The sequence below is a fragment of the Pyxicephalus adspersus genome, chromosome 4, assembly GCF_032062135.1.
Source record: "Pyxicephalus adspersus chromosome 4, UCB_Pads_2.0, whole genome shotgun sequence".
Classification (NCBI taxonomy): domain Eukaryota; kingdom Metazoa; phylum Chordata; class Amphibia; order Anura; family Pyxicephalidae; genus Pyxicephalus; species Pyxicephalus adspersus.
Window position 1 is genome coordinate 110,001,956 of NC_092861.1, and position 25,843 is coordinate 110,027,798.

Consider the following 25,843-nt stretch of genomic DNA (forward strand, 5'->3'; position numbering starts at 1 on the left):
AAAAATTAGTATTACTAAGTATTTATAGTTTTTATAACTTACTGAGAAATTAACAGCTGAAATGTGAAAGTCGCTCCGTAATTTAACCTTTGGCTTGCCATAATTCCATAATTTGTCCCATTGCTGTGGTATGGTGTGCCATAATATAAACCAGTGTGGCGTTTGAACTGATAAAGGTTGGGGACTTTTGCAAAAAGACCTATCATGTTAGAGATTTTTGTAATGTGTATTTATTCTACTAACTAATTTTTTTACATCATAACATAGGTAAATCACATTGAAAAATTAAGTTGTGAAAAAAAATTCCAAAATAAACTTTCCTTTGGATTATGTCATTATTATTGGTTGCTTTCTGATGTGTTTCTGAAGCACCACATAAGAAACAGATATGCTGCATCTTCCCAGAACCAGAATCGTGTCCACAAATTTTTCACTTTAGCAGTAAATGCAAAGTCTAATGCAAACACACAAATCTTCACTGTTGAATACATCTTGACTGAATCCTACAGCCCAGCTGTTTATACCATGTTTAGCTAAAATCCACTGTACTGCAGATTTGTGCTGAAAGTAAATGGGGGCTGCATGAACACACCTACATAAACATGCACCAGTTGTTTGGACTACAGCAGATCCTGTACATAGCTTTATACTTGTGCGCATAGGCCCAGTTTATATTTTCCAGACTAACAAAACAAACTGCAGGTGTAATATTTGACCATTTAAAGAAAACCAAGGTAATATTTTTACCTGTGTAGCCAGGATTAGATGTGAACCATTATGGTAACACACAGGCACTCTTCAGGATTTTTCATTGATCATCACCTTACAGAAAGTAATGTTTGGGAGTAAATATTTCACTGTCTTTTCGCAGATCCTATCATACATGCAGTTTTCCTTGGGGGAAGAAATGCCTGACAGGATGGATACCAGGACTTAAATCAGCCTTATGGGTACTAAAGGACAGGTTATGGAAACATACATGTAAAAGCTTTATTTTCTACCTTCAATCCTATACCTTTCCCTGCATGTTATGCTTTGAGAAATTTCATGAAAGAAATCCTAAAAACACTACCAATTTAGGGTACCCAAAGCACACTGTTAAAAAAGAACCTGCAACAAAATCACTTACAAGTATATAGTGAAGAAGAGAAGATAAATGTGTATGTAGGATGGTGCAAGTCATAGGTATTTAAGAAGAGTTTTTTCCTCAGGAACCGAATATACATTCAAAGGACACACATCCCTGTAGTCAGAAAGATTTTTCAAACATACGTACTTTTATACACTGATCTGTGTTGTTACCATTTGCTCAATTGATAGAAAATCCCATTTTCTCTGTCAATAAGTTGCTTTGCTATTAGAACAATGCAGAGTTAGATTTGAGCAGGTCCATGTTTTCAAAAAGAGAACTTGCTAGAGCTGTTGGTGAGAAAGGGAAGCAGTAAGTACTCCTATGCTGCATTTCCTATCATGTGGTTACTTGCCATCTCAAAGGTCAGCTTTCCCATAATCTGTTCCAGTTGCCACAACCACAATAAATGCTGGCAGATGGGAGCTAATTTGATCCAGGCCTGCCTGGTCAAATGTGCACTCTTAAATATAAAACTCTGCTACTGTAACTCAGAGGTCAGTTGCAAGACAGAATCCTGGCTCCAAGCACCAGATGAGTTCACAGCACCCTGAACAAATCATTCCATTAGAAAACAGCAACCCAGCAAAACAAAAACCCTAAACATAATTTCTGCATCTTATCCTGATCACTGAATACAGGAAGGGAAAAAAAAAGTCTGGATAAATGAATTCTTCTGGCATTAGTTGAATGTCTCTGGTTTCACGTGGCTGCTTGGGTAAATTAAAAGCTACTAGTAATATTGATGTCATACAAAAACTTTGGCAAGGGCATCGGCACCCGCACTGGCTATGTAGCATTTTGATGGATGGAATGCTACATCATGGATTGATTCATCAAATTTCTTTCGATGAGCTGTAAATTCCTGTATGCATGTCTTGCTTTCCAAGTTCCATAAACGTATTGAACAGTCATGGCCTGTAAAATAAGAAAAAAAGACCTTAATAAAAATACCAGAACTAGGCAGACAAAATTTTTCTGCATTAGACGCTACAAAATACAGTGATTTTTTTGTTGTTGTTTTGAGTGTTTGCTAGCCGTCAAGGCATGCAAATTTTTTTTATAATAGTATTATATAGCGCAGACATATTATGCAGCACTGTACAAAGTCCATAGTCATGTCACTAGCTGTCCTTCAAAGGAGCTCACAATTTAATGTCCCTACCTTTGTCATATGTCTTTAATATAGTTGCTGTACTGATACTCTGCCTTTAACACATTCTGCATCACTAATCTAAAACAAGCATATAGCACACGCGTGTGCCACAGTTATCTGCATGCTGGTTTCAGGTGTGTAACAAACTACTAAAACTAAAATTTATATGCAATTGACATTTTTTCCATTAGCAGTAGGTCTGTTTGAATATCCCATTATGATCCACTCATGTAAATCTCTAGCAAACAATTTTGCCCACCTATTGGACAGGAGGTATCCCAACAGGTCCCTAAGCACCCTATACTAGAACGTGAAGCTGGAAGACCCAGGCATGTCACCATGTGTGTAATGAACATACTCGGCACTCTAGCAATCTATTCCATGCTGTGCAGTTTCAACACCTTCGCAATGAGCAAAATGTATGACAGGACAAGGTCTAATGAGCAGTGTTTTGCAGAAAGCCATTTGAAAACAAAATGTATTATCATTTAGCAATAGGTTGCCAAAGAACTGTATACAGTGGAACATTTCAGTCCTATCCACTATCAGCTAAGATTAGGTAGTCATTGACTTCAAAAGCATTTAAACAGTATTTTCAAGTAAATGTTGGTGTAATGCAAACTAGTGCACAACTTTTCAGAATATTGACAGTTCAAAACAAAAAAAACCATATGTAGAAACTGAGTTGCATATTAACTAAATCCAGGTGTACTTACTTCCAGACATCAAGTACAATCCATTAGGATCAACAGCTAGACTTGTTACAGCATCTAAATGAGCAACCATTGAATGAATCAGTTTTCCTAGAGAACACAGAATAAAAACATGTTATGATGATGTAAAAAAATAATGCACTTATAAGAAAAGCAAAATATATAAAAAAAAAAAGTAAAAATTCAAATTAAAAAAAAAAAAACGGTTAATGAATGCCCTGTTTCTTACAACAGGGTGATGTCAATATTACCTACAGAAAAAACATACGCCTACCTGTATTGTTGTCATAAAATTTGATGTGACGATCCTCATGAGCAGTGATACTGATTGGAAGAGTCGGATGGCTGATAACTCGGTTTATCTGGCAGCTAGAATTAACACCTAGAGAGACATTGCATAAATTAATTTACTGGAAAAAAACATGTCTATTTAAATTCAATGTCAAAGAAAACATTCTGTCCTATTTCTTAGATTGTAAGCTTTTGGGAAGGCTTCTCCAGTGTCATTGTTTCCATCTGCCTGTCCTTTGCAACTTCTATTTAATGCACAGCAATAAGGTACAGGTAATATGTGTAATGTATAATAATAGTTTGCCTGACCTGTACATTCACATATAGCAAATGCCTAACACTCTAACCTGTTAAATGGGAAAAGGCTTCAGCACTGCCCACCAATTTCTTTGTAATTTGACAAATCTGGCAAAATTTGGCAAATCAGAAGATCACAGAATACCCTTTATATACTGCTGTGTTTTTATCCATGGTGTTCCAAGATGGAAATTGAAGAATTCTTTTATTCCCTTTAAGAAAATTTAGAAGATAATTCTATTGCATCAGTTGACAAATAATATGCACAATATGGGCGCTAAATTACTAAATCAACTCATCCACATTTGATTTCTTTTAGTCATTATTTTGGATTTTTGCATCATACCAAATTTTCAGTATGTTTTGAGCACACATTTACAAATTTATTGTTTATTTCTTAAGAAATGTTTTTTTCAAGAAATGAAGAAGCATACTTAAGAATGTACAGTTCTAACTTAAAAAAATATAACACTCTATTTTCATGTAACTGATACAGGCAGTGGGTTTTCATTTCTCGTGCACTAGGGGGGTTAAAGACATTAGAACATATCTGTGAACAAAATGAAGTCATAACATCGAACACCTACCTGTATCTAAGCAAGACTCTAATGTTAGAACTTTCTGGTGTGTTTCCATGTTAAAGATGCTTGTGTGGCCACTGGTAAACGATGCAACCATATGGGCTGGGTCACTACTTACTAGGTCCAAAGATGAAGGAATTCCTAATTCTGTATAAAAAAACAAAACAAAAAAACAAACAAAAAAAAAACAATATTGTTTATTAAAGCACAGTATGGTGAAATTATTATTATTATGAAGGCTTGGCAAATAAAAAAAACGAGTATTTCAAACCAATATTTCAATGGCAGCTTAAAGATTAAAGGGAACCCCTCTGGATGGATGTTCTCTATCACAGCTGAAGAGAATACATGGCAATGGATAAGGACTCCTAGCACTATTAGAGCATATGTCTTGTAGCACCTTGCACAGTAACATGCCTGTCCAGTTACAAGCACTGCGGATGAAAGGAGTTATTCAACCTTAAGCGGAACTAAACTTAAAACTGTGAGCAGACTGGTTCTTTATTTCAGAAGGGAAAGGCAAAACTTAAGATGCCTGTTTGCAATCTCTTCTGGTAACACCTTGGAGAGCTTTCATACTTTACATAAACACTTTTTATGTTTATTTTGTATTTATGTATGTTTCCACTCCTTTAAATCATCTGGAAGAGCTCACTTATGTACATAAAATCAAAGCACATAAAACAGCAACTGCTAATATGTTAAATGTATTACCTTGGTTATCATTAAATATTGTTAATGCGGGGGCAGCTTCCAGAGCATTCCATACTCTTATAGAGCCATCGGCTGAGGCAGACAACAAGCGCTGATGAGCCGTGCTGTACACCAAGCCCCACACAGAGTCAGTGTGGCCTTCAAATGCCCCTCGTAGTACAGAAGGATCTAGTTTGTAAAAAAAGAAAACAAATTTCAGTCACATTTTAATGCAAATGATCCGACTACAGTATTCATACAAACTGTAAAAATTGCTTAGTATTAGCACTGTGGAATTACCTGTATAGATCATAGTTAACATACTGTAAAAGTTGGTAAGATCCCTAGTTTTCCTACTGATTGTTTTAATGCTGCACAACCACAAAATATATGTAGATTTGTCTTAAAGGGAAAAAGCTTACATACAATAATTAGCCAACATACAGTAATGTTAGAGCATGAATAAGAGTCTATTAATACTAGACACAAATAAAAATTCATGATGTATCTCAAGCAAGTTTACACCGTGTGTCCAATTAAAACTTTAAAATAAAAGGAAACTGCACAAAGCTGATAAGGATTAGCACACCTCTAGGCTTTTTTTGCTGCCTGGGGATCCATGGCAAATAATTGTGCCTCAATGTAAAGTTGCCCATGCTTTCATCAGACAAGTAAAACAAAACTCTCAAACATCACAGACAAAATAAATAAAATAAATGCTTTAATTAGTATTAGTAGGGCGAGGCAATAACCTAATCAGTTTATATGTGTATTCTTGTTTGAGATTTTCCCTCACAAACCCACCATTAACCTGGCTGCAAACAGGTGAAATCATCCTTACTGGAGCCCCGAAGAACAGTAGAAATCAAAAGATTACTTACTGGACAGCTAATTATATTATATTGATTTCTATAGTGATTACAATAAAGTTGTTAAAAAAGGGAGCATGTACCCTAAATATCAAATATGTGCCAAAAAAGTTAAAACATTTTGCTAAGACACTTTAAAGTATCAAGGCAATTTTAAAATGTAAACAATACATTCTGAATCTAAATCTGAAGTCTGAAGTCCTGGGCTATGTGACACTTATGTGCTCCTGAAGTTTCATACACATGTGCAATAATTGTCGTTGGAAAGGATCTTTCCCGATCCTTTCCAACGACTAAGGACTGCACCATGCATGAACGAGTACCGCTTCCGTTCTGCTCTAGAGAGAGGAGAACGACGCGCGCTCTCCCCGTGGCCAGGAGGGTCGTTGGGATGATTGACGACTGGTGCTGTACACACCCCAGATTCTCGTCGGATATTGGCCCCGAGACGATTATCGGATGAGAAGCTTTGGATGAGTGTACGTAGCTTTAGGGTTAGAAGACAATGTGTGCTTGCAGTTGGCAAGTCAACAACTGCCAGACCTAAGGTGACTCTGACTCCTGTAATTAAAACTCAAGTGTTTGACACAAAGTAAGTGAAGCCAAATAACACAGAACAAAGAAAAACCTTTATTAAGACTGTAAACCTATAATAATTACTCATTATCTTCCTTTTGCCCAGTTACAAATGGTTCTATAAACAACTGCTGTAAAAATTCTTAAGAAATAAGGTAAAATCCTACCCAGTGGTATGTCCAATCCATAAAACATACCATGAGATAAACCCTGGCAGTTAGTGATTTAAAACCAAATCGGCCTAAAATGTTTTCAATTAAAATATAACAGCAGGGAAGAAGTAAAATTAAAAAAAAATGGTGTACATTCACTTTAAATGAGAAATTTAAACAGAATTGCAGTATGATGAGAGTTATATCAAAGTCTAATTCAAAATAAATGATGAATCAATGGGATAAGCTACAAAAGAAGTAGTGGCTGTTAACTAAACTGTGTAAACTATGTCCATTTAACTTATTTAATAAGGTGAGCTTCTATTTACTTTGAGTAACCAAGTGTCCTAGAAATATAAACTTTTTCATTTTTCTCCAGACAAGATTACATACATAATGTTTCTCCGCTTCTATACGTTAAGTAAAGTAACATCATTGAATACTACTTTTTAGTGAAACCAACAGTAATATGTAAAAAAAAAAAAAAAAAAAGAAAAACACTTCTTACAACTAACTTACCATAAGAATCATATGGATCCACATTTGGGTTTGGAGTATTCCAGCTCTGAATAATGCCATCTGTTCCTCCACTGTAGCACTGCTCTCCATTACTGCTCATTACCACACACAAAACCGGTCCTCTGTAAAATGGTGAGTGGTATTATTCTCCCACGTATCACGGGCCACATATTTAATGTACAACTAATACCAAGTATTAAATTAAATTACTATGTGAATCACAAGCCTCAGAGTAAACAGTACAGCTACCTGTGGCTAGGTATTGACAAGCAGCAGGCTTGTGGATCAGCAGCAACAATGCTGATAGCAACACCCCTAACAACATTTTTAATTCAACTGTAGTGCAAGCAGGCACATAGCTACACTACAGTAAGGCTGGCTTAAACATTATAACATTAAAAAAAACTACATGACCTTTGCACATCGATCTATATGCCTGGAAAATATATGCATTCACAAGCTTTACTGGAACATAACAGAAATTCCATTCCATTAGTTTACAAGTGTCTCTGTGACCAGTCACGTGACCCAATAAAATTTATATTTGATAGGATCATTGTACACTAGTGCTGAAACATTTATAATTGTTTGTACATATTTAATTTTTTATATTAAGGACTAGAATGTACTATTAAACTTCCCAATTTACAACTGTGAAGCTATTTTTTAAATCCTTAAAGATCTTTGAAAGGTGTTCCTAGACAAGGAAACAATGACTCGAGAATCCTGGTATAGCCAGTGATTCTTGTGTAGATGATCTTTCCCTTATTGCTGACTTTACCATGTCTGGTTTGGCAATGTCTCTGTGGAAGTGGCTACATTGTTTAAAGGACATTTTTTCCTCATGTCAGAGGCTCCAGCAGAATAGTGAGTAGTACAGTAGCGACATTCGCAAATATCTTTCCAAATCTCTAAGTCAGAGGCTACAACTATGAGAGACTGTAGGCACAGGAGTGCTCACCTAGGCACACTTACATACAAAGAGGAAGTGCACTACTATTTTTAATAAAGGAGTTAAGAATATTTTAGGTTACAGCTTAGTCACAATTGGTATTACTAGGTGTTATACGACCCCTAAAGCTTCCTAAATCATAAATCCACATATTTGGCAAAATGTACACAAAGATGTCAAAGATCTGTCTCTAAACTTAAGAAGTTTACCAATAGATTTTCCTGCCAAAGTCTATCAACCACTGGGGTCTGTTTTGGATGTACCAAACTTTGGAGCCATTAGCTTCTAGTCACAAGTTACTAGTGCTAATCACTAAGCTGTCTCAATTTTGTATTGGATAATTTTGAGTAAAACTGGATACGTCTGCTAAATAAAACTCGTTCTGCTGTATTCCTAATTTTGAGCGCTTTAGCAAAACATGTTCAGACAGCAAAATGACGAGCACTAAGTTACTGCCAACAGGCAAATTCTGAATGTGTATTATAGTAAGGCATGCATGAAAAAAAAGTGAATCTGAGAAGCCCAGCCTACAGTTAAAATTTGTAATGCAGATAGAAGAAATGTATAAGCCACGTCACCAAAGGTATCCTGCCTGTCATTGTCCCAAAAGAACATCAGTTTTCGCATGCAAAGGAAATACTGTATTGCTAGCTTTATTTTATTTTTAATATATATGGTATTAAAGTGGAAATATGTTTTAAAAAATTAAAACGTCTCTTTATTGCAAAGTTGACGTGCTTCATTTCTTCTGTATTATAACAAGCTTATCTCCCTGTTTAGAGTGTATAATGAGCTGTGCATGCGTCACTTAGCATATATCTTTGGCAAATCTTTGTGTCCCATAGAACGCTCATGATGCACATGTTATGTTAGGACACATTGGAAATCATGAACCAGGAAAAAGACATGACAAAGATGTTGGCATCATAGTGTGTGAAAGGAGATGAGTTTATTTCCCCTTTAAAGCCTTGGTGACTTTTTCCCCTTCCAGTAATAAAATAATAAAAAGAATTGCTTATTATTACTCCAATAATTGAATCTTACATAGAAGAAAAATAACGTTCTTTTTTTTTTTTTACCTGTGTGCTCTGAATGTGTATATTGGTTCAACATCAAGAGAAGCACTCCTAAATAAAAAGAGAAGAAATAACAAAACAAAATAAAAGTAAGGATACAATCACAGCAGATGCTTTTGACCCAGTGCCCTTTAACCTATATACATTTCAGACATATTCTGAATTCATTGTAAAAGACTCCAAACCAAAGCAACAAAAAAGTAATAAAGCAATAAATTCAACAAAAAAAAAGTATCAAACTTTTTCACATAAAAGTAACTCCACTTCCAAAGAAGGAATTTCAATACAATGGCTGGCATTCTCACTCAACCACTATAATTTACTATAAGTCACTGAAAACGACTTGATATGCCGTCATAAGTGAAGCCACAGCAAGCCAGTTGCACTAATAATGTTTTTGTGTTAAGGTGTACAGTTAGTCTCCGGGTTACATAAAAGATACCAGGCACTGTAGGTTTGTTCCTATGTTTGAACTTTTAAAAAAACAAATTGGGAGAGATGTTTGTCTAAACATAGTATTAGGCAGCGTGGTACCAGTTACTGTTTAAAATCCTTACTGTGAGTTAACCACCCGTTTGGCGTTCTAATTATGTCCGAATTTTTATGTCAAAAGCGGTACATTAGTTTTTGTGAAAATGTGTTTTTTATTATTTGAGGCGTATAATTCTTAGGAATAACTCCTGGTTATGATACTAACTAAATGATAGTTCAATGCAAACTGAAGAGAAAGAGGAGTACCATTGTTGATGACAATGACAGTAACTCCATTAAAGGACCTGTCTGTTGCACACTACTAGTACAGATTTTGAAAGGAAGGCCCAAATTTGTAAGTAAAATTTATATTATATTTTTTTTAATATGTACCTGAATGAAAGCATATCTAATACGCAGGAAGTAGCATTAAACACACAACAGGCCAGTGACGTGTTAAAAACCTACAGGGGCCTGAGCTGGACAGATTGCTGATTCACAGATTTCTATATGTGCCAGTAGGATAGCCTTTGTTGGCATTATCCCTGTGTGTTGTAAACTAGAGAAAGCTTCTACTAGATACTTTCAGATATGAAGAATCTACACGCTGTTTACCAGGTTCCGTTTTCTATTAAATGGGCTCCAAAATGTTCTATTTTCAACAAAATTAATACTTAGCTAAGCTGGGTAAATGTTCAAATGTCGAAATCCTGTTCAACACAATTTTAAGATATGCAAAAAACGTATAGAGGTATTCACTAAAGAAATAACAGAGGTTTCATTTAAGATCAACTTAATCAAGGCTGAGAGCATTTAACATGGCTAACATCCATTAAGGCAGTTTTAGTCAATTTTTTGGATGCCGTTTCATCTACCAGTGACAGTATACAGTTCCAGGTCATGTAGATTCATCACCTCCTGCTCTGACATTTTTAAACAAAACCCCGTCAACAACCAACAAATATGACACTAAAATTAAATAAATATATATTTATATATTGTACATTTTTTTTTGCTATCCAAACAATCTGATAGCTTATCTTGTCTCTGTAAGATACCCTGGACCTATCACATAATCTATGCACTCAGCTTTCCATTAGTTAGACCACAGACCACAGAAATAAGCTTATGAAGCCATAGTTAAGCAACACCTTATCACCAGCTGCAGTTATATGGACAGATAACAATGGAAATAAACACTTACTTTTTTGCTGGGGCAGTCTTTTGTAGATTCCACATTTTTAATGTATGATCTTCTGATGCGGTTATCAGGACGGGCTCTGTTGGATGGAATGCAAGGCCCCGAATTCCATCAAAGTGGCTTCTAAGAGTGAATTTAGGATTCCAAGTTTTTCTAAGGGCATCTTTATTATTTGCAATCTGTGAAAAAAAATGACATGTTAACTCCACTGGTCTATTCACAGACATTGCAATCAAGAACCTTATTGTATGTAATGCACACTGTGTAGCACAATTCATTTGAAAACAACCCTTCATGCTTTTCTACAGTAGTGAGCAATGTACCACTGTGCAGCCCAGCACAACTCACATACAGTGTGCTGCACTATAAAAAAAAGGCCAGGCCCACTTTTCTGTGTTAAGGTTGCTAGTCTAATTAGGTTTGACAAGCATAATAAATAAAAAAAAAAAAAAAAAAAAAAAAACAAAGGGAGCAGAAAAAAAAAAAAAAAAAAACCTCCCCCACCCTAAAAAAAAAAAAAAAAAAAAAAAAAAAAAAAAACAAACAAAGGGAGACAAAAGCATTTGCATAACTTGAAATCTATATAGTATATAACACATACTTACATCATAAGTTAAGGAGTCTGCCTCATTGGCTACTGTAAGCCCTGCCAATTCCCCTAAACCCAGTTCATTTTCTAATGCTTCATCGGGTCCCATAATAAAAGATTTTCCAGATGATGGTGGAAACGTTAATGCTTCAACTAAAAAAACAAACAAAAAAAAAAACACCGTTATTTAAGTCTACTCATCCAAATGTATATATAACTTGATCAAGAAATAGCAATGTTTCAGCAGACCTTGCAAAGTGTACTTACTACTATACATACATTTAAAGTAAGGCCCTTTAGGGTCCTGGGTATGCTAGGGATAACAAACCACAAGATCCTGAACTGTGCTGGATTTGGAATCATTAGCATAACAGGCTGGGGAAGAGGCACATATGTATAAAGGGACACCTCACATTTGGTTAAACAAATAAAATATATTATGCCAAGATTTTAGCAAACTTTGTTAAGACATGTCTCAGAAATGACAGCCTACATACATTTCTTTCATCCTAGGCGAGTCCATCATATACCAGAATATTTGATGTAAGGGTGGCCCATAAATGGACCATGTCTTGCCAAGAAATACAGACAGGGAGACATCACTGTCCTCAAAGTGGCCACAATGCTAACTTCAGACTTACTGTTAACATTTCCTTACCATTTCTCAGTGACACAGAGAAATATCAGTACATCTACAAGGGGATTTTTTTTAAGCTGGGAAATCTCTGTGTGCTAATGATCCAAATGTGTCTTTGCCTGAACTCTTCTCTATACTTTTAACATATTATCCTAATGATCACGTTACATTTTCAAGGTTTGTTGTAAGAATACTCTGTTTCACTTTCCATGTTTAGGTTAGGAATATAGCCATAACAGTCAAGGTAAAAATGGCAACCAACCACTCACGTCTATTGGCATTCTAATAAGGTCTTTCACAAACATGAAACTACCAATCCTGCCTGATATGAATCAAGAACTGAAATATAATTGTCAATATTACTGCCTAATCACATTTTGTGGTGTTTATTATTAGCCAGCTTACGTTATACAAAAAAAAAAGCCTTAAATCATTTTCTCATTACAATCTGTTTCTCATCATTAACACAACCTTGAATTATTAATTGAACCACCAAAAAAAAAAAAAAAATGTGAATATGCTTTAGTATACTGACAGCCACAACAAATCTGACAGATGCTTAGTGGAAGATTGGAGGAATAGAAAGATGTATAGAAGGTAGTTGCTTAGTAACTAGTTTCCTGCAATGTGTGGAGGAGTCAGATGAATCATAAGAGCACCGATTTGCCAGGGGGACCATCACGTCTTACCACCTGCTATTTTAAAATAGCAAAGCCCGGAATCTAGGATCCATTAGCAATACAAGTTAATATAAGAGACACAGCATTATTATGGTGCTTTTGTGACTATGCAACTCATTTTAGCCTGAGAAATACAGGAACACTGCAAATTATAACTTACAACTGTACAGTAAGAATCGATCAGTATGACTTCTTTGCGCTGAATTTTTAAAAAGTTTTAATCATGGGTGGAAAAAAAAGTTGCACAGTGAAAATATTGTACTGTTCCTCTCAGTATAAGCCTGATTCGATTTATACTTTGGAAATGGGCTTATAGATTTCAGAGCATAGTTGGATGTGCACAAAGAGCCCTCCTATCATATATCACACTGGTATACATGAGAATTTGCCCCGAAGGAACGTGTGTGGTTATTTATTAAAGTGGGAGTAGTGGGAAACAAGGCAGGTTTGTTAAAGAGCCCTGTAAGTTGTTCCTTTACTAAACATCTTTGCTCAAGCTAGCATTGGTATAGCAAACACCGAGATTAAATAAAAAATGAACAATTCAAGAAATGGGAAAAAAGTTTAAATACAATTTAAATAAACAGAACATATGTCTCTATGATAAAAGAGTTAAATAATAGAAAAATGTAAAATTACTATTTTGCAATATAACATTCCTCACTTCCAATACATATATGATTTGATAATTCTACAAAAATGAACATGTACCTTCATCTGTTCGGTTTATCTCCTGCTCACTGAGCCGTGAACTTGTTGGGCGTGAAGAAGACACCACGGATGGCTGCAATGATGGCAATTCATCCACATCTCGAAGGTTTGCCAGCATATCTTGGAGTTTCGATCTGTTGGGCCCTAACCACAACAATAAGAAAAGCAGGAGCAGAAAATCTTTAGGTTCTTCCATAAACACATGGATTTAGTCAAAAACTACAAGGGAGGGGATTTATATACATATATATATATATATACATATATATATATATATATATATATATATATATATAATATATATATTACCTCATACAGATAAACCACCCTTACACTCCACTCGATTCTTACCTGAGCTTTTATCCAATATGCTCCCACATCCCTGTTTTGATTGTTTTATGTGGGACACAGGCTGAGACATTTCTTCTGAGGTTTTTCCTGTTGTAAGTTTAGGGACAAAAGGTTCTTTAAGAGATAGAAACTCTAACCACTTGTAAGGCATTTCCTAGATCAGTAAATCAGAAGTGCTTCAACAATATGGACACAAGTCATTTTCCAAAAGCATAACTTGGTAGCAGTCAGTACAATTGGTGGTATATAGACACACATTCTATGCATTTACAGATTTAGGAAGTGCTTGAAATGTGTGAGAAGCAGGACGTGCTCTCTGCCAAAATTCTGATGGCATATCATTAGGTCCATAACTAATAAGGCCCTATATATGTATGAGGGTGGAGAATGGTGCAAAACTGCTAATGGGCCATGTCAAATGCAGCACTATGAATAAGTCATGCAGAGCTCAACAGATTAAGCAGACAGAGCTAATTAGAATAACTTCCACTATAAATAAAAAGGCCTAATTGTACATATATGATCTACATGTAGTACCAAAAATCTCAGAAACTTGAAACAGAGTCGAGTGTAACTATTAAATGGCAGTGAACTTTTCTCAGGGCTGCTGCTCTATCAACCAACATGATAGGGGGGCTCATTCCAAAGAAGAAATCCATTTACTGTGGCAAACTATTAAAAACACATTTAAAGGTGTACAAGCACAACACACCAGGATTTGAACCTCCAGCAACTACTCTATAACCTAAAAATATCTTGGACAGAAATACAATCCCATCTACATCTCAAAGGAATAGAAAAACTACTAGTTATGGTCTCTAAGCAGTGGTACACCAACAGTGATTTCACCTTCAAAGGCTGGAAAACTACTGATAATAGCAATTAGTGACACTTGAGCGAAAGAAAGGGATTAAAACAAATGGAAGCCAAAAATCCATTTGTGTATTTAACATTGGCCATAGGCATTGGACTGCGTGCTTGCATTCACAATCCAGCTGAGCAACAGTCTTTCTTCTTACAGACATGCACTTTATGATTTTATGAGCATGTTTAGGATCTTATTCAAGGGATAAAGGAACCTGAAACCCGCCTGCATTGCCAAAAGTGGGAAGGTGCCTAAAGCAGACATAAAGGTCAACAACACTGTTTTATGTGGGAACTTGTAAATAAATCCAATCACACTGTAAAGATTAGGCCAGCATTAGACACAAGATTTTTGTAATCCAATGCAGTCTATTAATCTCAGGTGAGTACACATTTTTTTGTCCAGGGTCCTCAGAAGATCCCAAATGACCTGGGAAGAGAGTCATGAAGTTGCAGTTCTAAAGATCAGTAACTATTTGCTTTTATGCAGCTTTCACAATGCTGGCCAGAGAAGCCAGCATAGTTTACAGGGTAGAAGCAAATCTGGGGCCAATATTGAAGGAAAGAAGCATTTGTGTAAATGACCCAGTAAAGTGCCTTGATGTAAACAGACAACTGGTTTCCAGGAAGAATTTTCCATCGTGGTATTGTAACGAGGACGTCCTGTGTTGACAGCGCATCTAGAGATACAGGACTAGAGGAGGTGCTACCTTCAGCAGAGTTTACTTTTATGGTTTACTTATGAATAAATATGTTTATTTATACTTTTGGACATATTTAAGTCTTCCATTGTGAGTTTAAAAGAGAAAAAGGCAGGGTGCCTGAGTCAGCTGGCATGTCAAAACATTTGGGGGGGTCAGGTGCAAGTATGGAACCCACCAACAAAACAGCTGACAGGTCTGAAAAAGTAGACCCATGAAGGTAACAGATATAAAGTGTCAGAGCTTTGTCCACTTAAATGACCCAATATTTGTAAAAAGTTTTGTTTTAGGTGAGCTTTTCTTTAAATTTAGGTTTATTTTTATAATTGAATTTTATGTTGTGTCTGTTTCTAACTGTAAAGCTAAGAAAGGTCTTGTAGGTAACAAAAATAACTAAAGCCATAAAACAAACAAAACTGCAAGTTAAGCAATATTTCTAGCCAACGTTTAGCTATATGATCATTTTAGTAATAAAATATTATATATTTGGTAAATCGAAATCTCCGTATGTAGAAGGCATAAATTCAGACATGAAAATTTCCATGCTCCTATTGCAGCAAATTGTGAACCGTAAGGGCATGGAAAAGATCATGCTTGGAAGTAAAGCAGATACATAAATAGAAATTAATTTCTAAACTAGGTTAAATTCCCAGTTTTATTAAAGCAGGGATATGAAAAAAATATTTACAGAAGGCTACAAGTAGTATTTTTTTCTGTACAGTATTACGTGGAAATAGACTCCAAACAGGGACTACCACTTAAGGCTGAGAAAGGTTAGGGTGAAGAAGAAAGCTAATAAATCTGGGTCCTATTAATATACCATTTATATACAAATTTCTTTTTTAGAAATCAGGCATGTACAAATCTTATCGGAACACAAACATAATGTCAATAATAAAAACATGATTGGAACGTTTTTGCTCCTTTCTATTAAGGATTCAACATTCAAATCTGAGCTGTTATATGGCACAAAATACAATATAGAAAATTATTTTTTTAAAAATAGAGTATCAAAAATTGTGTTTAAATTACCTGTTCAGATACACAAACAGCAGTTTAAACAAAACATACAGACAACACCCCAAGTACTTCAGTATGATGCAATGCATGTAATGCTTTTGGAGAGATGATCATACAAACTTTTCCGGGCAGCTAGAATGCAATGCTTTCAAACAATGCATACTGAATGCACAGCTTTACAAAAATAAAATTACATTTCCTTTTCACGGGCACACAGAGCTCCGTATTTAGTTCTTTAAAATGACAGGAGAAGCCCTTTACACAGTTTACTAGAATTAAAGCACACAATATACTCTATCTAATAAAACATGTAATTCATATATATCTACAAACATTCTTTAGAATGTGTCCCGCTGAGGGACAGTTAGTGACATCAATATGTAAAGCGCTGCATATTATGTCTACACTATATAAATACAAGTTAATATTAATGATTTCTCATGCTCTCAGTAGAGAACATTGTTCAGTAGAGTAGAGAAAAACCCAAGGCTTGATATATTGTTTCAAAGCTAATTATTTAAATTCATTACTGATGTATGCTGAAAACATTCTAAAAAGCACAAAGAAAACCCATTCACACTGGTAACAAAACTAGCACAAAAACAGTGTTTAAGTGTGAGCCAATATAGTGGTGAGATTGCTTCTCTTTAACATCAAACAAGGGACCATTAAGGTGTCAACATTGCAGAGGACTTGCATGGATGTGCACATGCCATTCATTTTTAAAATGACGTTGACACAAGTTACATTCTGGGTTAAAGTCATTGGAATTGGGTGTTGGTAAAAAACACATGGTGCACGTATAAAAATCCAAAATCTTATATTGCAATTCTTTAAAAAAAAAATACTAAGATGTAAAGGAGTACAAGAGATGTGAATCATAATTAACTCATCTGGCGTTAGCAAAGCGCTTGTCTTAAAAGTGACAGAGCTAAAATGCCCGTTAAAAGGTGAACAGCAGGTAAAAAGAGGAGGAGCAGCAAAGTAAAAGAGTAAGTGGTTGAGGAAAACATTGAAAGAAAATAACGAAAAATAGCTTTGGAGGGAAGGTAGGATATGAAAGAGGTGGGATTGATGATTTGGAAGTGCAATGTTTTCCACTTACTCTTCACCCCTTTTTTCCCCTTGCGCTCCTTTTTGTACTGTTCCTTGAGTTTGGTTATTACTCCCTGATCGACATTCCAGGATTCCGGTATTGGACACTGGTCTTCCTTTTCTAAACAGTGAAAAAAATCAAACACATTCCTCTTCAATACAGTGGACTTCACCTGAACGTATGTTTAAAGGAAAACCTGCTCTGTCAAATGTTCACGTCACCAAAGAAAAAACAGCTTCAGCTACCACACAGACACTAGAGAACTAAAGCTTTTCAAAGTCTTAAAGCTTATATGACCATTTTGTCAACTACTGGCAAAATGGTACTTGTTAACCACATTTCTCCTACAGCTACAAAGAAGAGATAAAAATACCAGTCTAGAAAAGTTCTATTCTATCTATAGGAATCATATTACATTGTTTGTTAAATATGCTGCAATGCATTTTTTATGTAGTATATGTAACATTTCAGTAAACATATTGTTACAACCTATATTTGAACAATTGCCAAGGAATGGCCACTTTTAAGGGGATAAGTTAGGATAAAAATCTAATTTGCCGTAGTCAATCTATTTTATAACCTTCTGTAATATGTATTTAAGGAATTGACTGAGTCTGTCAAGAAATGCAGAAACTGCTGCAATTGGAAGCATGATTGCATGTCTTATTAGTATACCCTTTGTAAACACATGCTGTAAAGCCTTTTGAGACCAGTTAAAGGAAAAACAAGTCTAACTGGTACATCAAGGAAAATGCAGGATATATACCAGTCAATATGCATATTTCTATAAGTGGGAAATGCATCTGACCGAAATGTGCCTTTTTTTTTTAATGCTTTACTGTTTAGATTCAACAAAATGTTGTTATACTACAAAAAAAGCCACAGCTGTATGAAGAGTGACATTGTTAAAATTACACTGGCATAACATTGAACAAACTCCACCCTAGGAAACTAATGACTATGCAGTCACTAACAATGCTGCCAACTCAAGTTTTTCCTCATTCCAGCAATATCTCAATAGTAAACTATTAAAAGCTCCAAAGGGCACTTGAGAAAAACAATTATATATTAACCAGCATTAGGCCACAAGTTTAACTGCACTAAAACTCAAACACAAAAGAATAACGCCCAGCATTATTTTACTTAATACAACTACTGCACAGGAGTTCTCCAAAGATTCATTCCCACTTGCATGCATGTGAAATAAACAAATGTACTGGTAATAACAAGCCACAGAATGGGCATCTGCCCAGGATGCCAGCCAGTTCCTCTGTATCAAAAAAATTGTCATTCAGTGAAAAAATATGTCAGTGTACTCATTTTATTAATTTAACGCATTTATCACAACTGAAAAAAGCAGCTACACAGAAATATGCTAAACTTGATCTGTGATTTCACTTTTTACATTACTTGCTTAGAAAATGTATTTAGCCCACTTGAACTTAAGTTCAAGTTAATATGAAGCATATAATTAGATATGAATAAATATAGTTAATTTAAAAATAAAAATAGAGCTTTATTATTTTCTAAGGAATGTACAAACGCCAATTCAGGCAGAGATGAATAAAATTATAAAAAAAAAATAAAAAATAAAAAAAAAATAAAAAAAAAAGAAATCAGACTTCCTTTTGGATGCAAGTCATTGAAGATCCAAGGATATATATGTCTTATGTAACAAAATTAATAGCTAAATAAAACGAAGCACCCAAACTATGATTGTCCAATTCTGACAAGTACTATTCCAGCCACCAAACGGAGATCTTTACAAAGATTTCTGCAAGCACCGAAATTCAATTTCAAACTTGGTTGCAGTCCAATGTAATAAAGTATCACAGGCTATAATATGTCAACTAGACTGGACAGCTTTTCCATAGCCATCAAGATAATGGCTTGGCCAAACACAAAATGCATGTTAGGAAAAATGTATTTTTGTATTATTTTTACTTTCTACATGTCTCGGATGTTTGTGTGTGCTTTTAGGGACCAGTGTTTAAGCATTATTATGCGTAGACTAGCTTGATAGTTTAGGAAAAGAGGTACAATTTTAAAAGGATAGCTATACCTTAGCTCTGAATTCACTGTACAGGAATTTACAGACCTTTAATTTGCAATGTTCAATCAAACTTTCAATTACAATGAATAGTAAAACACGGAGAAAAATTAAACGCAGCCTCACCCCACTCAGTGCCATCACCCGCACTCCTTGATTCTCCTCCATCGGAATCATCTGACCCCAAAAAGTCAAACTCTTTCAAAGCCTCCACTGTGTCCCTGTCTTCATTGGGTTCAGGCATAACTCTTCTCCTTACAATCTACAAAATATGCAATATTTTAGCACTATATTAAAGATAATATGTATATGGTTAGTTTTTTATATATTTTAGCAATGTTAGTTGCCATCTGAAAAACAAGCTTTAGTTAGTTTGTATAAATATATGTCAAAAGGCAGAAATGATTTCTACATATACATACTTTGCTTTAATTTTAGTAATGCAGCACAGTGAAGAGAATCTGCAATATTTACCTGTTCCTGTTCCTTGCAGTGCACCGCCGTTCTCTTTTTTTTTCTCTCATCCTGTAGACCAGAGGTAGGTAAATTCCCGCATTTAGGCCCGATACTGCCTAGCCAGTATTCCAGTCAACGCCCCCCCTAGTTATTTATTGTTGGATCTGACCTAATTGGATTGTCGTGTTATCACGAATTCCCGTGATATCATAGAGTTTCCGCACAGTAACTTCAATTACTATGCCTAAAGAGCAAAAGCAACACACAGCTACCAGTCTCCAGAAGGCTGACTTTGGACGTCGTGTCTTCAACCCCGAATTGACTGACAAATTATTCTTCGTTCAACACGGCAACAAAGCCCTGTGTTTAGTGTGCAACGAAACCAATAGCACTTTCAAGCGGTCGAATCTCAAGGGGCATTTCGATGCCAAGCACGTGCACACGTACAGAGACTACACTGCGGATGAGCGGAAAAAACCTTTCCTTGGACACCTTGTTTCTTCTGGCCTAGTGTGCCTTCTTGACCTCCTGAAATGGCCTAGAAGTCCAAAAAGTTTGCCGACCCCTGCTGTAGACGATCTTCAGTCATCTTGATTGGCCTGCACTAAAGTTCATTCATTCATAGAACATGCAGGGGAAGTAAGCAATGCTGGGTATCAGGATCTAACCAGAAAAAGTGACATCACCTAGCCTTTTCTGCAATAATGATCTGGTCATGGAGTCTTAAAAGTGGAACTTTAGTTCCATTGTAAGCTATGTATGTGTCAGATAATCACCAGATTCATCAATCCACCATGGTTTATTTAGTATATAAAAGAGAACTCAACTAGAGTGTGGAGTTTATTTTTGTTAACATAACCTTTCTGATTGTAAGAGACGATTGTGGGAATTTCTAATCTTTTGGAATTTCTCTTCTTTATCACAACAGGAACCTCAGGAAGCAGATTAGACTATAAAGCCAATGTTATCATTTTACAATGCTTTGCAACCTGTTATTTTGATATAAAAAAAAAAACAAACAAACAAACAAACAAAACACAGCAACATACAAAATATAGGTTTTATATTTTAGGATGAATACCTATATTGATGTTTGTGTATAGAATATACACTGTGGAGATTTAAATGTTTGAAGTCAAGCTAGCTCACCGTTGCAGCATCAATCACAGTCTTGTCTCTGCCATTGTCTTCTTCATCTTCATCCTCATCACTGAACTCAGCTGCAGCATTTTCCAAGAATTTAAAGGTCTCGAGCACAGAAGCAGAGTCTGTCATATCTGGTTTCCTTTTTTCAAATAGAAACACAAAAGTACAGGTACAAGTGTTAATGATTTGCACTACCTATTACTGGAGGCATTAAAAAAAATCAGTATGATATTACAAATCTTCTCTTTAACCAGAAAAGAATACAACAAGCAAGCTATGATTGTATTCCAAAACAAATGACAGCATTATTTGGTTTCCCAAAACAAGTGTGTATTGAACTGTACAATGAAAGTAGCTGATCTTGTCCATAGCAGATGCAGGAGGCAGGGAAAAGAATGATACTTTTGGATGGTGTGATCCAGATGAATTTTTCACAAGGAAAACATTCTACTACATTGAAATGTATTGCCTATAAAAGTAACATTGAAAAGTAGATGCCAATCAAATAAACCCTTAATTATGGATTGTCAAGTCTTCTTCAGTCTCCTACCTAGGCTCCATTCCCACATTCATGTTAGCAATAGCAAATCATTTAAATAAAAGACTTTTAAAGTAAAGGAATCCAAGATACCTGGATTAGAATTATGCTGGCAATATTCAAATAATACAGAAGAGCAGTAAAGTGCCTAGGTGAACACCCTACAGGCAATTGTAGACCAAAGAAGATGCTTAAAGGTGCGGAAACAACAGTGCAGAAATATTATATTAGAATATATTCCACTTAACCAGTGTCATTCTTCCATCAGTCTACTGTCACAGTTATATCCTATATGGAATTAGGTTGATTATTAACTGTGCTAAAAAAAATTTGCTTTGCGAAGCATCTAGACACAAATGCAGTACTCTGACAGAACAAACCAATATCTAAAAATCATCAGTACAAAGAATTGCCTCATTTAAAAATCAAATAACCTACTAAGTTTTTGCAAAAAACATTCTGCATATAAAAGCAGAAAGAGATCCAAATAAGGTTGTCAAACAGGCCATGAGAAATATATTCCAATTTACAGGTTCCTCTACGAACTATAGAAAATATTCCTAGGTAGATATGTGGATGAGTGAAACAAGCTATATTTGCCCCCCTAAATTCCTGCTGTAATTACCATATAAATTAAATATATAAATGAAAGTGTACAGGAAATGAAAACTTACCCTATAATGAGAGGATTGGGAAGCTCTGTCTCTGTGCCATTTACCATGGAGTCTTGATTTGTATCTGTAAGTCTGTCTGAAGAATCAGCAGAAAGGCCTAGCAAAGCACGAACCCGTTTTGACTTCACCTCCAATATGGTGTCTGTGTAGCCGACCTCTTGCAAATACCTACAGGGAAGCAAGGCTTACACATTCATCTATAATAAAAACTTTTCTGTGAAAGATCACAATGATGTGCTGAACCTTCCAGCAGCAATTCAAATGTGCACAAAGATAACACTAAATGCAGCACTGTACTGCGTACTTGGGCTAATAAACCATCTGCTACCAGCTGCAAGAGTTGTCTGTACCAGCCTCTACAGTCAATGGACAAAGGAAAGTAGCAACTAGTACAATTCTCTATTCACCAAGTGTTGAGCAATTGAAAGAACAAAAAATGATAAGAACACTTGGGCATCTACAAACATTTTAATAGCAAAGTTTAAAAAAAAAAAAAAGAAAAAATTTATAAACTCCTGGGCGGTCAGATCTGTAATGTAGAGGAACTACTTACTGCCTTAGTAACTGTCGACTCTGTTTCCATATAAACTGGCTGTTCTGTGGTTGGGGCTGAACGTCCGCCTCATTTGTTTCATCTAACAGGAAAAGAACAATAATTATGAATGTCTGATTTCAATGTATGAAGCCTTGCCCACTAGTCTTTTGCGTTTCATGAGCAGCTTACATAAAACAGCATAGGTAAATACCAGTCTAAATAGGAACTCTTCATGATAATAGGCGTACAGATCCCTTTACTCTGTTAACCCTGGTCTATAGGAATAGATAAATGGCCTAATTTCTGAAAGATCAACTGGCTGTAGTCCATATACCTCATGTTCTTCTTCTCGTTCTTTTTATATAGACTGCAAAGTGCAGAAAAACATGGCAAGTATAAAAAAAAAAACAAAAAAAAAAAAACAGACCACAAAGGGCACTTTCTGCAATAACATAATATTTGTTCATTCACTTTCTGGAACTTCTGTCCTACCCCAGCCATGTTGCTGTTAAGGCAACAAAATGACACCTCAAAGTCACTTAACACATTAAACACATTACTGGACAGAGTATTGTCATTACTTTCCTGTCTTAGGGGCTATAGGTTTCTAGGTTGTTGTTTCAAGCCTAAACGTGTCACCTTAAAATGTTTATACCTTTTATAAATATATACCTAATTTCGTTATATAAATGCACTTTTTTTTCTACACTTAAACTAGCCTGTATTCTTATTTTTAGCAGGCCATAATGCAAGTGGCTACATGACAGGATTTGGTTGCTGATAAAGATGAATCAACTATTCCTGCTGCAACAAGGAAACCTTTTCTTACTGTCTGAAGAACTTACCCAATGGGTAGCAAGCAGAGACAGCAAATATGTGTTTAATTCAGGAAAGAAAACCCTATAACCCCCCTAGCATTCTAATTCTGTCCGTATTTCCATGCAAAAAGTGTTACTTTTTTAGCATGGAAATTTATTTTACATTGCAGGCTATAATTCTAGGCAAAACTCATCGAAATCTGTCCAATATTTAAAAAAATGTAATAATAAGCTTTAAATAAAAAAACACAAAAATCTGTGCCGATCCGATCCCGCCCCAACAACAATGGGAAACCGCGGAGATCTGCAGTTGGCGGCTGAGGATCGGGGGAGGATGTGTCCCCAGGACCTGCATGACACCAACAGAGCAAGGCATTTTTTTTTTGTTTTTTTTTAAGTTTTACTTTTTTTTTGCAGGTAAAATCCACCCCGTGTGTGTGGTTATTGACAAATATTAAATACACAAGAGAAATTATCTGGAACAGAAAAATAAGGGGAGAACACATACCGTTCCTGCTTTAAAGCATATTCCAACATTTTTATTCTTCTAACAAGGTCTTTTTTCAGGTTCTCTTGCCCTTTCCTTTCACCTTGAAGAAAGGCTATCTGTGCCTGTAAAAACAAAAGAGCAATACAAATAATCAGGCATAAAAAAGTACTGCATATTAAAACAATAGTACTAAACTAAATAAAAAAAATATGTGGTTCTTGTTAAATATGCTACTGCCAATGTCTATTTGTTTGGTTGTAAACTGCACCTAAAAAAAAAAGGATATAATTAAGGTTCCATTTTCTATATTATTATTTATATTATATCACTTCACTCACTGTATGCAAAGAACACTTCTTTGCCACCTTTTGAATGTGCAAACTTTTTCTGTGTAACCTAGCAACTGATCTGCATAATATACAGCTGAAGTCTGCACTGCCCAACATTGGCGCTCTTGCTATGTGAAACCTGCTGAACACCTGCTTGAGGATACAGAATCTGTATGCATGTCTGGTGTGAAAAAAGCAGGATTTGGATGTGTATAAAAAAAAGTATGATTTTACACAGTGTATAATATTTATTAGAATCAAAAGCCACAATGTAAATAAACCAGTGTTGTGGCAAATTTGCATGTATATGTTAAAAATGTTGGTCTGTAGACTTTGATCGATTACTTATTTACCACTTTCCCAAAATGAAATTGTGCAGAAAAAAATTGTTATTAAACTCTTCTAACCTAAATTGCCATCTTATGGTTTGCAAGGTGGTAAATGTTCTTCTAACATCTTTAACACCATAACATGGTGATTTAAATGGACAGTTTAAATGCTAAGAAACAATAAATAAATAAAAACAAGTACAACAAAAAAGTTAGGAATGAGTTGCAAAACTGAAATTCAATTTACAAAAACAAAAAGACAGGCAAGCAACACCAGCCTAATTATTCGCACTAAATGCAAACAATCTGCCAATGAAGAAATGTGGTTATTTTAAATGAAATCATATTATATATATATATATATATGAAAAATGTAGCAGAGCCAAATACTGCATAAAGAAAAAAAAAAAAGCATTACATTTTTGTATCAGCGATCCTGCCTCTAGCAAGAAACCATAATCAAGGCCAAATATTGCAATGGGGAATAATTTTGAACAAATTTTTTATTGACTTCAATTTTTAAGCTTATATACACTAAAATAGGTATGCTGATTCTGGAAGTGCAGTTAGTCTTCTATCACATCAGGTTTTTTCTCTACCGCTTATATTAATGTGATTACTGTAGCGTGGATTTGTATTTGCTATTCATTTACACGCAAGATAGTGTGGTCAGAGGTTGTGCGCTGCTCTAAATAGTGAATAAAATATATTTTTTTACTTACATACATATTTCCTCTCTTTCAGATCATATATGGCTCTGCTGTTTCTCGTCATAATCTGGGTCTGATGAAGCAGTTCATTAAAGCTTTGCCAACTCAAGGAGACTGTTTCAAGTACCTCATTTTGGCATTTCCTAGCCTGTCATTTGAAAAAATAAAGGCCAGGGTGTAATTGATGGTGCACAGATTCGGCAGCTCATCAAAGATGAACATTTCATCAGGACAACGTCAAAAGTCGAAAAGATTGCTTGGTTATCATTCAAAGCCATTGTCAAGGACTTTCTTGGAAACACGCAAGCAAATAATTACACAGAAATTGTCCAAAAACTCTTAGAGAGCTACAAAATGCTTGGTTGCAATATGAGCATCAAGGTGCATTTTCTGCATAGCTATCTTTCTAACTTCCCAGAAAAACTTGGTGCAGTCAGTGATGA

General features: G+C 35.4%; 1 protein-coding gene across 1 annotated transcript in view; it reads right to left on the bottom strand.

Annotated features, from left to right (window-relative positions):
- Positions 1-212: 212 nt before the first annotated feature.
- Positions 213-25,843, bottom strand: part of STRN (striatin) — a 38,649-nt gene continuing 13,018 nt past the window's right edge. Inside the window, exons 2-17 of the mRNA XM_072410245.1 lie at positions 24,007-24,154; positions 22,743-22,824; positions 22,190-22,357; positions 20,981-21,116; positions 19,502-19,637; positions 17,335-17,445; positions 13,294-13,437; positions 11,282-11,418; positions 10,680-10,855; positions 9,008-9,055; positions 6,977-7,098; positions 4,882-5,049; positions 4,174-4,314; positions 3,273-3,380; positions 3,002-3,088; positions 213-2,047 (exon numbers count right to left, since the gene is read on the bottom strand). Coding sequence (XP_072266346.1) covers positions 1,878-2,047; positions 3,002-3,088; positions 3,273-3,380; positions 4,174-4,314; positions 4,882-5,049; positions 6,977-7,098; positions 9,008-9,055; positions 10,680-10,855; positions 11,282-11,418; positions 13,294-13,437; positions 17,335-17,445; positions 19,502-19,637; positions 20,981-21,116; positions 22,190-22,357; positions 22,743-22,824; positions 24,007-24,154 — 2,082 coding nt within the window. The 3' untranslated portion in view covers positions 213-1,877. The remainder of the gene's footprint in view (positions 2,048-3,001; positions 3,089-3,272; positions 3,381-4,173; positions 4,315-4,881; positions 5,050-6,976; positions 7,099-9,007; positions 9,056-10,679; positions 10,856-11,281; positions 11,419-13,293; positions 13,438-17,334; positions 17,446-19,501; positions 19,638-20,980; positions 21,117-22,189; positions 22,358-22,742; positions 22,825-24,006; positions 24,155-25,843) is intronic.